Raw genomic sequence first — 12679 nt, 5'->3', positions numbered from 1 at the left:
GGCCTGTTTCTGTTCTTTCTCAGGCTCCATCAGCTGTGGATTTCATAACTTATTTTGCAGTTGTAACCTTAATTTATGGTCATCAAGAGCACGGGGGACACTCACTCCCACTAGTTTGAGTCCTCTGATGAATTTAACGTCGTTACTGTAGATGGTGTGTATGAAAATTTCTGGAAATTCACGCTGTCTTCACGGTTGGATGGATTCTATTTTTTCCCTGTTTTGTATAAACTGATCTGACACAAGCAGACTGCACAGCAACTTAAAATTGGCTCACACGCACGAGCAGTTTATCTTCCCGAGTCATTCCCAGAAGGTCCCATAGAAAGCTGAAGGAGAGGCAGTCTGCTGCACTTTAACCCTCTGAGGTCTCAGCCACTGTTTTCAGCTGTCTGCTGCCTCTGTTAACATAGCATTACATCTACAACAAAGCACATATAAAATCCTGAATAAATGCAGTACTGTAAAAATAATTAACGAGTTTTAAGCACACCTGTGTTGGTATGAAAGTTTAAAAAGTAAATTTAATGTTTATTCATTTTTCAGCACACGTTTTTTGGTCTAAAAAAGACCAAATTGTGCTATATAAATAAACTTGCCTTGCCTAAAGTTCTCATGTGGCAAACAGAATTATAATATTGTGGTCGGCGATTAGGTGGAACTTTTTTCTCCTTAACCCTAACCTGTACACCATAACTTTGTATTTAAAACAACTGCTGAAGTTTGGTGGGGGTACTGTCATCACAAAAGTCACAAAAACACAGTCTGTTTTTCAGGATTACTTTGAAACAAAAAAGAAAGTTTATGTCACTTATGTTGTCCAGACAAATCAGGTACATGTCGCCGTGCCAGCCCAAGTAACAGAGCTCTAACATAAGTGGCAACATTGTAACCCAAACCATGATTTTGAATTTTTTTTCTATAAACTTAACCCAGAGGTTTTAAATATCTAAACCCAATCAGATAATTTATTTTTAACTAACAACATAGTTAAAAATACTAAAAAAGGAAACGTATGACTCAAACTTGCATCTCTGGCTGTAATGACTACCTCCACTACGACCCACTACAAAATAAAAATCATGTCCAGAAACACAGTGCACTAGATTAGAGCTGATTAGAGCCGAATTCATTTTCCTACGCCACATTAGCAAGAAGCTTGTTTACCTGAATTTCCCCAATGAGGGACAATAAAGGATATTTCTATTGTACTTCTAGAGATTGTGACCATTTCCCTAGCTGTGTTAAACGTATTAAACTGCATTAGTTTAGAAATACTATGTTGACAAAAAAAAGTGTAGAAATCTACAGTTTTGCTGTGTGTGCTCTCATTAAAGAGTAATAAAGTTGTTGCTGTGGTATTGGGATCCTACATTATTTGAATTATCAGCCTTAGTGCATTTACACAAAATGCAATTAGGGCAAAGGCAAAATACAGCAATAGAATTGGCATTAATGCCAGTGAGTGTCTTTAATTACAAGAGTAAATATAGTAGACAAACAATGTCAAGAAAAGCTCAAGAAAAGTTTTTTTGTCTCCATTTTAAAAATGGCGCTATTTCCAACATACAGCAGTTCAACCAGGCTGAAAGAGGTTACATGCATGTATGATGAGTTCACTGTCTCTGACCCAAGCCAGAATAATTCTTCATGTTATCTTCAGATTCCTTTTGTACTTGAATATAGCGTGTTTACATGACCTTGACCTCTTTGTGACCTACTGTTATGGTGACGTTTGCTTGGAGAAGCAAAAAGCAACCAGCTATTGAGTCCACTGTAATACTACAAACTGACAGAAAGCTCAAATTAGGAGAATGTGCACTATAATAGAGCACATCCTAAATGGAAGGAGCCCACTGACCGTGTCCAGATGTGTGCGCTGGTGTTTAGCACGATCACTGGAGTTGCTGAAAGCCTTGAGGCAGCCGGGGTGCTGGCAAATGTAAGGCTTCTCCCCCGTGTGGCTCCTCAGGTGGATCTTCAGGTTCTCCAGACGGGAGAACGCCTTGGAGCAGCCCTCAAACTAACAAATAGAAAAGCAGAAGATTTTATATGAAAAATTATTTAAGAAAATGTGCCTAGATTATCTTTAAAAATTAGTAAAAGTGGCACTTTGCCCATCAGCGTACACTCAACAATGACAAAATGAAACCATGTGTTTAGACATTTTTGCAAATGTATTGCATTTAATACCATCAGTTAGTGGAGAACCATATACGGTGAATATGTGCATCCTATGTTTTCCAAATATTAAAACGAATGTTCGTAACAGGACGATGCATTAACCCATTCCTCTTCTGAGGCTCCTGTATTAGAAGGAGACCGCGTGATATTTAAACAGAACCTACTGCTTTTTATAAAGACTACTAAGCAAGTCTACATTCACTCAACAAGTTGCTTAGTGAAACCATGACTAAGAATGTAATGGAGTAAAAATATTTAAAATTGGTTCAGCAGTATCAGTGTTTACTAATATATTGTCATTAGTCTGCTTCTTTCATAATTAAAGATTAGAGAAGAGTTAAAGGATGTTTTTTCCATTTATGTATTTTAACTGTACTCAGATGCACTACAAAAGCAGTAGATGAAAGAACTTGATAGTGTTGTGCACACTGCTGATAATAGTTGTGTAACAACCTAAAAAGAGGGCTTGAAATTCAAATCCTAGATACTGTCACCTTAAAGAGTTGAATGTCATATCGCCTAAAAGCTGCTTTAATCCAGTGACAAGCAGTCCCGACTCACTCCGCTGACCCGATGCTCGTTTCTCCTGTTCATACTGGCCATGAACACAGGTATAATGTGCTTCATATAAAAGTAACGGGTTTCAAAAGCACCGGTGTGACCCACTTTTTTGTGAAAGTGCATTCAGTGAGCCAAAATAAAGCTTCAGCACTTTGAGAACGTAACAGTTTATTTAAAAATTTGAGAAAAAGATTGTTCATAACTGGACAATTTCTGTCACTTTATTTGAAAAGTTTGGGGGCTTTTAAGTGCAGTTTGCTATCAGTTTATTGCATTTACACAAGAAATCAGTGTCTAGTTCTTGAAAGATTTTAAGATATACAGATTCAAATCTGTGACGGTAGACTAACAACTACATGAGAATTAAAAGAAAAAAAAATCATTCTGACATCTCTTTAGGGACTCAAAACAAAATAACAAAACCACAACATAAACTAAGAAAGCATTAAATCCCCTTATGTTCCTTTAGAATGCTTAAGTTGTAACTATGTTAATAAAATTATATTTGTACATACTACTTAATGTCCTTACAGAAAAAACTAAAACAGAGGCAATGTACCAGTATTTATATCATAAACTTCAGGTAATGGCTGTTCTCCACTCAGAGAAAAAAAACGTAGCCAAAACCACACAAACACACACACATGCACCGACTGCGGTAGGTACTGTTTCAATCATACTGCCCGACATACCGCCTATGGTTTATATCTTTACAGAAATTCCGATTTCTACTGATCAGTGTTTCATATTGTATCTTTATGTCAGAACGCCAAATATATGGAAATATTTAAAAAGGAAGTAAGAGACAGCATAGACCAGGGGTGTCCAAGTCCAGGCCTCAAGGGCCGGTGTGCTGCAGGTTTTAGATATCACCCTGGATCAACACACTTGAAACAAATGGTTAGTTCATTACCAGGCCTCTGGAGAACTTCAAGACATGTTGAGGAGGTAATTTAGCAATTTAAATCTGCGGCCCGAGTTAGACACCGCTGGCATAGACACACGCAGAAGATTTACATATAGACCAGGGGTCCCCAATCCCAGTCCATGAGGGCCCGTGTCCCTGCAGGTTTTAGATGTGTCCTTGATCCATCACAGCTGATTTAAATGGATAGATTACCTTCTCAACATGTCTTGAAGTTCTCCAGAGGCCTGGTAATGAACTAACCATTTGATTCAAGTGTGTTGACCCAGGGTGAGATCTAAAACCTGCAGCACACCGGCCCTTGTGGACTGGGATTGGGGACCCCTGATTTAGACCATTTTCATTTGTCAGTATTTTTTATATTTAGAAAAAGGTTTTGAATCAAAGTAAAATAATTTTTTATTCCCATGACACAATTTACTCTATAGATTTAACTGTTTTCTCTTCAAAATGACAAAGAACAAAATGAAGACCGATCATCGTGTGTGTGACACTTAAATTTGCATTTAAAAAAAAAAATCCCCTTATAATCTATAGATATTTTATAGATTCTATACAAATATTATATTTATTTCTTATAACTTTTGATAAAATCTTCAGAAAATTGGTCTCTAGACTCAGTTCCAGTTTAGCACTGAAGGCTTGAATAAAGAAATTCTTTTACATTTTTTTTTAATATCCAGAATTTATTCCACACATTTACTAGCCATCACTAACGAGTCTATAAATGTCACTCACCTCATTAGGTTTAATAAGCCTGTACATAAAAAACACACTACATCATCTTGATTAATTAATCCAAGCGTTGAAAACACCTCGCCACAAAAATACAGACAGGCAATTGAAGCATTCAAACACTGAGTCACACAAGAACACAGATGAAGCCCTGAGAAAGTGAAGCTGTAACATTTCAACAATGTGCAGCTGTGAAGTCAAACCTCACAACATTAGTCTGAGTTATCTGAGAAAAAAAAGAAGAAGCTTTTTTATAGTTTAATCAATTGCCACAGGACAATATTTAAGATCTATAGTTTATGTTCTGATATTTAATGCAAATGTAATTTACTCTACATTTTTCAAGACTTAATATCTTTGCCATTATTAATTTTTATTCCCCTTGTTAAGCACTTACTTTTTCAAAACAATTTTTCTTCTTATTTGACTAATACACACAACCCTGCCAATGTTCGCACATACAGACACACACACTTATAATTTAAAACTATGTTATCAGGAATGAAAAGACGATCACTCCACACTATATTAGGTGCACCTTGTCAGTACTGGGTTGGACCCTCTTTTGCCTTCAGAGGCATCTTACTGTAATTCTTGGTGGTGCAGATTAAACTAGGTGCTGTTTACACCAAATCCTAACCCTACAACCCAAATTTTACATCAGAAATCAATACTCGTCACACCAGGTGATGTTTTCTCCGATATTCTACGGTCCAATTTTGCTGAGGCCATGTAACTTGTATATTCAGTTTCCTGTTATTAGGTAACAGGATTGGCAGATGATGTTCTGCAGCTTCACTGATTGTAAAGAGTTGTTATTGGAGTTACTGCCGTCTTCTATTAGATCAACAAGGCATTTACGCCCAGAGAACTGCTACCGATGGGATTATATCATTTATAAACCATTCTCTGTAAACCTTACAGGTGGTTGTGCAGGAAAATCAGCGCAAATTAGAAGTTCCTGAAATACTCAGACCCGACCATCTGGTACTAACAATCATGCCAAGGTTTGATGCCCAGTTTAAACTTCAGCAGGTTGTCTCGAGAATGTCTTCGTCCATGTCTTGGGTTGCCATGATTGGCTGATAGATATCTAATAACTAAAAACAAACAAACAAAACTATCTAATGGGTAAAGTTTCATAAAAGAAAAAAAAACAAGCCCTGCAGTTTATACTACAGATGTGATATAATGACGAGTAAAAGGACCATTGGCTAATACTTATTATTTATAATTACATATTTGGTTGAGTCTTAATATTCCTGCTAAAAATATTTTGATGGGAAGACATTTTATTCTGCCTTTACAGCTGATAATATTAATTTTTCAGACAATGCTCGTCATTTAATTCTCACTGGTTTTGGTCTTTTCATGGTTATATGACAGACAGATCATAAATGTACATACATGTGTATTTTATTTAAGCATCATAAATTACACATTATGACTCTCACACAGTGGGTTTAGAAGTGCTTTGAGAACTCGTGTTTACAGCCTGAGTAACACCTGTCCAATCTGGGGCTTGACATTACGAGCTGGTAAATAAAGCTGAATTCATTAACAAACACTGACTGCATTCATGTGAGATATATTCATTTTCCACTGCAGCACCGGGAATGACTTAATTCACATCTTCTGGCATAAGAACTTTATGAAAATGAAATGACGTTATTCACGTAGTTCAAGTGTGACTAATGAGTAATTTTTTGTGTTTATGTTGATTTAATATTTATTAGTTGGCAGCAGACTGGATCACTATAATGAACTAATTCACTTATGAAGGAAGCGTATCCCAGAGTGAGAACTTCTGAATGAATTACTAATCCTTAGGCTGATGACAGCAGGGAATAACGGAGAGAGCTGCTCAGGGATGGGGACTTGGCACCAAACAGCAGGTCATAATGGGGCAGATGTATTCAGGTCATGAATTATTGAGCTTCATGAAGTGACTCATGACAGAAGTGATGGAGGATGACGCATCGCTGGGGCTCAAAGGCCACTGTTGTGATGGTAAATGTAGAAAGGGCCGTGTTTTCACACCAGCGTGGTTGTAGATCTGTCTTTATCTTAGTGGCCTGGGTTAAATTTATGGCTCAAATATATGAGCCTCTTTTTTAAATTATTTATTGACATTTAAAGTTTTATCTGCAGAAACTAGTGAGCTATAGAAGCAAACCCAGTGGGTGGTTTTTGTTTGTGTAATGAACAAAACAAAGGAAAGATTCTGCATCCATCCACTTCCTGCTGCTTATCTGGGTCTGGGCTGTGGGGCAAGCAGTCAAGGCAGCCCCCCCAGAACCTCCCTGTCTCAAGACCCCCACAGAGGGACACCAAGTCACTTTCCACTGTGAAATAATCAGGTAATCAACCTTTTAATTCTATAAATGAAAAGGGGAAAATCAGATTAAGTTACACATAATGTGATAGGAATATATATATATATATATATATATATATATATATATATATATATATATATATATATATATATATATATATATAGGAACATACTTTCCATAACAGACAATCATTTAGCTGCTGATCTAAGGACAATGCATAATGTCTATGCTAGGCAATAAATTAAATGCATCTGTCAGAAAAGGCTCAGGCTGATCAGCGGTTTCCGTATGCTTAGACACATCCTCCATTCATACATTCATTCATTCCTCCTCTGGCATTCATGAGTCAGGGAAACCTGTTGTGACGAGAGGAAAAGGTTTAAATCATTTCTCTGTCTAACAGATGGTTCATCAGTCTGGCAGAAATCAGTAGAAGACTGTGAGCTCATTAATGCCTTTCAAACCCAGTTAAAGCTCCAAGTGGCCCATGCGATGCTGGAAAGGATGAGATACTGTATGTTTTGACTGACTTGGCACGTGCTGGATAAATCTCTCCAAGTGAAGGGAATAAACAAACAAACAAAAAACGTTCATTCTCACAAAAAACACATACACTGTAGCAGCCAGCTTAACTAGACATTAACCAACAGGGATGCATGTGCAGACTGGATCGGACACAAAACAGCCTTTAACCTCTCGGTTTTCTAGTACTGTCTTTTTCGGACCATAAGGCGCACCGGATTATAAGGCGCACGGTCGATGAACGAGTCTTTTTTCATACATACGGTGCACTGAATTATAAGGCGCATTAAGCAAACAAAACAGTCAGATAAGTCAAACTTTACTCAACTTTACTCTCGCAGCTACTCTATTCCCATGTTGTCACAGTATATTAATGACTAACCTTATATTTTACAGCACCCTGCCATGCATTTGCATTTGTCCCTAGCCATCAGGAACCCTCACGTTAACTTTTGAGTGGAAAAAAGTTAGCGTTCATCCTCCAGCTTCACTGTGTTTATGTTATGCTAACATAGCTGTGTCGCTAGCGATCACGTAGCACATCATTATATACCATGCTAGTCCAACTTCAGTAACCCTACAAAAGTCACTGCTATTTAGTTTTCTTCTTCTTTATTTATGTTGGAAGTGATAGCAGAGCTGTACATTTTAATTTATTTAGAAATCCCATACAGAACATGGTATATCATCCTTAGGTAGAAACTAGCAAGCTAACTTCCTGCTAACTTCTAACTCTGTTAAATTTCATAAATTCTGTTTTCATGGCTGCCCGGATGTTAAACTTAATTGTTACACCTGGTAAAGCAGCAACGCTGATTATTTTATTAAAGATAAAATAATTTAGACCGTTTCTAACTCTCAGTGATGCCGCAGTGTTTATTTGACTTTAGGGCCTGACCCGGATTACTCTGCGAGGCTCCTGACTACAGTAGCTGTAATTCTCCGACAATCCATCAAGCGGTGCGGTTTCGTAGCTTACCAAAGTCGTACTAAAACATTTTTTGACAGATTTTTGAGCGCTGTGTACCACATAAAGTCGGTTCAAGGTCAGTAAGCAAATAGAATTCATACATAAGGTGCATAAGGCTCACTGTCGATTTTTAGCGCGCCTTATAGCCCGAAAAATACGGTGCCTGTACGTCCATTAGTTCTGAGGTGAGAATAAAGCAGCTATCATTTGGGTTTGTTCACAGTTATCAAGTGATCCTCTTGTGTCCTGCATCATGTTCCCTTCCTTGAGCAACAGGTCCCAACATTCTTGTTATATACCAGGGGAATTGACTATGTGCACGTTAGCAAATGCTACTTTCGGTGCGGAAACTCCTGTGGGGAGCTTTGTTTCCGGTGTCCTATTCGCGCCTGGTTTACGGTCCAAAACAAGTTAAGCAAATGAATGAATCAAGCGGCGATTTACATTTCTATAGATGTCTTGGGGATTTACCCAATATATCTGTAAATGATGTTCATCGACTTGTCTATATTTTTCCCCGCGCCTCAGAGCAAAAGAGAAAATGGATTCAAATGTTATATTTCTCAGCCGTCCCTCATTTATCGCGGGTGTTATGTTCTAAAAATAACCAGCGATAGGTGAAATCAAGTAGCCAATTTTATTTTTTGACAGGGCAAAACGTCGACATACAGTACTGCACTTCAGAGTCACACTGCTAGCTATCGATGCAGCGATTCTGTACTGTACAGGAGAGACGTCACGGAGGAGATCGTCTGCAGCGATCAGGACACAGGACACAATGTGACGTAAACAAAATAAGCATGCAAACTTGCACTAAAAAATCTGCGAAACAGCAAGGTGAAAGGTGAACCGCGTTATAGCGAGGGACCGCTGTAATTTTGAAGGTAAGTCACAACATACTCTTTATAAATACTAATGTATAGAAACCCTTACCAGCAATCATTCATTTTTTGTGTGGCTTTTTTCACGGTTTGTTAACATGCTGTGTAGGTGTGTACTTGACTAGCTGATATGACATAACGGGAAACATCTGTTTGACTATTCTTCACCTGCAGTTTGAATGCTGAACATTTGCCTGTTTAAATCATAAGAACTGTCACTATACAGAGATGTGCTTCTGAATGTGGACGATGTGTCTTCTGCTGCAGTGATGCAGTTCTGCTTGTGTTGAGTGATGTAAACAACTGATCAATCTAAACTCTTTAAACGTCAAAATTGATCATTAGATTTTTTATGACACAACAGTGGTGAGTGTTCCCACCTCTGCTCTTTGTAACTTAACGTGATCTTTCCGTTTTCGAGTTTTGGACATGATTTTGGAGTATATTTTTGCAGTAGCGATTGACCGCAAAGTAAAGCTACCGGAAATGTACAACCCCACATCCGGTCTCAAACCAGGAAGTTAGCATTTTCTCGTGCACAGGGTCAATCAGGAGAAAACAGCCTTCTGGTACGATGATGATTTTGATATAGAAGTAAAGATCCATCTGCCTGTGCATGCCAGTACTTTATCACAGCCACACATTATGCTTTTCTTCATTTCCTTAGGTAATATATATGTCTATGTTATAATAGCGGATGCTCATTAAGTTTCCCATAATGACATTAGTGTATGTACAATCCTCATTAATTTCAGATGGCTACAAACGCTTGGCTTCAGTTTCCATCTGCACCTGATTCTGTATGAGCGAGAGAGCAGATATCCCTTATATGGCTGTCTCAGACACACGAGCCCCACCCACCTGCTGTTCAAAATATCTTTTTATGAGGGGCATCAATCAACTCAAACATCAAGGGAAGGGGAAGAGAACTAAAAGACTTGTTTCAGATAAAGGATGACAAAGAATGGTTATTTTGACCTGGGAATCATGTCAAGTGGGTCTACTAGAAAACATGAAGTTAGAAATAAGTATAACAGGTCCCTTTTAAAGCATTAATGGACACAAAGTGCTGATTTTATGTTTTGATGCTTAAAACCCCTTCCATTTGACTAGGTACTACTAAGAATATTACTGTTATTGCTAAATTAAATAGTTGCCGCATTGTTCTAATAAACTACTGTTGTATAAATTCCTTAACGGGGAAAACTCTTCCAAGAGATTTCTGTTTTGCAGTTTGAGAAGTAGTTTGTGTCTTCTCTCAGTAACCTCAGATTTTATTGATTTATTTTTTTTAAACGTTCCGTTCTGACTCGGTTATCCATTTATTCTGTCATTTAACTGTCGACTAAAGCAAACTCACCATGCACTTGTTGGGTTTTTCTCCAGAATGGACCCTCATGTGGATAAGCAGCTTGTAGCGAGCATTGAACGGTTTGTGGCGTCGCACGCAGCCAGTCCAGAAACATGCAAACTCCTCCCCTTTTCTCTGGTCGATGTGCACTTTCTCGATGTGCCTCACTAGCTCCTCCTGGGTGCTATAAGTGGCACTGCAGTCAATCCAATGACACGGTTGCTCCTGCTGGTCAAGCGTGGGGTCCTGTCCCACAGGTACGTTAATCATGGGGGACTGAAGAGAGGACTGTGTGCTGTCCTGATTGCTGTATCCTTGAAAAGCCTGATTTAAATGGTACAGCTCCCCCTGCTGGTTGCTAATTTGAAACCGTTCCCTCTTACATGGCAAGAAATCATCTGCAGGTTCTTGTTTTACGGAGCAATATTCCTCCTGTGGCTTTTGTTGTTGTTGAGACAATTTATTGTTGGCATCAGAAAGAGGCAAGCAAGATGCAAAAAGTAGAGATGAGGAGGCAGAAGACAGTGAGGAAGGTGGCGAGGCGAAAGATGAAGATGTGGCACAGCTGGTGAGCATGTAGGAAATTGGGAAGGAAGGCTGAGGGTAGCAGCTAAACCTCTGAGTGCTGTTTTGGGTGTCTGTGTGAGCTGTGGTTGCAAAGTCCTCCACAGTCTTTTCTACGTGGGATCCGGCTGTCTTACAGTTGAGCAGGGAGGTGAGGTCACGCCCAAGCGAGGAGAGCGACAGTGAGGTCCTGGGAAGACAGCACAGGCCTCCCGAATGGATTGACGGCTGGCAGAAGCCACCAGAAGACAGCGGCGCCTGAAGATCCTCAGCATCCTCAAACACACTCCCAAATCCAGGAAGAGTCACATCTGGAGGCCCGAGATCAGGGGGCCACATGCCAGCCCCCACTCACAGACTCCCACCAAGAGATCCTGTCAGTAAAATTGTTGAAGTCGATTATCTTGGAGCAATTTTAAGACCCCATTGTAGATAAAACCCTCTGCAGCATCTTTTCGCATTCAAAGGTAATCAAATTAGATTCATGTGCAACTGCTGGCACCTTCTGAATGTGTAGACTTCAGTCATTTGTTCCAAAGTGTTGCGTGGTCAGTCATCACTCCAGTACTGTGGGAGACAAAAACCAAACCCAAATGAGTCATCATAAAAAATACATAAATTTAATAAAACAAAAACAGCATACAAATCGCAAATACAAAACACTTTTTGAAACAATTCTCAGACTTATGAAAAGTACTTGAATCTTTTATGATCGAAAAAACATGCAATTCTTTAAAACCTGAAGAATTACATTCAAGTAGATGTACCCTAGTTTTCTTGCCTAACTACGACACAAGTCTTGAAAATAAACAAGGTCAGTTAGCTGCAAAAGCTACTGCTGAAGCTAGAGTTAAAGCTCTTTGCGGCTCCATAATTTTATTATTGGAATCTAGCAGAACAGCTTTGCATAAGTCACATTTCAATAATAATCCTTATTTATCTTATCCTGGGGCTTGGTGCAGCCCCTTTGTTCATCTAGTGTCTGAAACAAGTTGTTCTAGCCTATCTGCCCTTAACTTATCTGTCTTCTGACTGGCTGTCTTTTGCAGACAGAGCGCTAAAACAACAGGTGGGTGGGGATTTACTGCTCAAGGACAGCGCTGACATAAAAAAAAAGGCCTACTATACAGAAATCTATAGTCAAAAGGGCTGTGAACCAGACAGATAAATGTTGTAGAGCAAAAAATAAAATATAATAGCCTGAAATTTAAAAATATTAACGCACGATGCAGCATGAAATGGAAAAGCTACAAAAAGTCACTGCTCCGGAACGAGACGTGTGATGATCTGTGCATTTGAAAAGAGATATTCCATCTCTTACACTCAAGCCTCACCACATCTTCCATGGCATTCACCCATCAACCACTGGTTCATCGCTCGGCCATTGCCTCAGCAGAGTTTCCTTCACAAACAAATTTCCAAAGATGCTTCTCTCATGAGAAGCATTACTCTAAACTTAAGGACTCACAAAACTAAATCTTGATCAAACTGGGGATTATTTTCACCAAAACTGTCTGTAACACTGGAGGTCCTTGGATTTTATGGTGTTTAGTGTCCTGGCTGTTGGGTTTAATGATTTGTTTTTTTACTTTCATTTTAAAAGAAAAACCTGTTTCATTTCTGACCACTACACAACATGCAGAAGAC

At 38.8% G+C, this 12679-nt stretch overlaps 1 protein-coding gene across 1 annotated transcript in view; it reads right to left on the bottom strand.

The window, feature by feature from the left end:
* Window positions 1-11371, bottom strand: part of glis1a (GLIS family zinc finger 1a) — a 33043-nt gene extending 21672 nt beyond the window's left edge. Inside the window, exons 1-2 of the mRNA XM_035908360.2 lie at window positions 10478-11371; window positions 1862-2023 (exon numbers count right to left, since the gene is read on the bottom strand). Of these exons, the coding sequence (XP_035764253.1) occupies window positions 1862-2023; window positions 10478-11371 (1056 nt within the window). The remainder of the gene's footprint in view (window positions 1-1861; window positions 2024-10477) is intronic.
* Between the last annotated feature and the right edge of the window lie 1308 nt (window positions 11372-12679).

Source organism: Neolamprologus brichardi, chromosome 18 (genome assembly GCF_056152115.1).
Source record: "Neolamprologus brichardi isolate AB-2024 chromosome 18, ASM5615211v1, whole genome shotgun sequence".
NCBI classification, from domain to species: Eukaryota; Metazoa; Chordata; class Actinopteri; order Cichliformes; family Cichlidae; genus Neolamprologus; species Neolamprologus brichardi.
The sequence above is the reverse complement of the archived record's forward strand: the minus strand, read 5'-3'. Positions and strand labels throughout refer to the sequence as shown.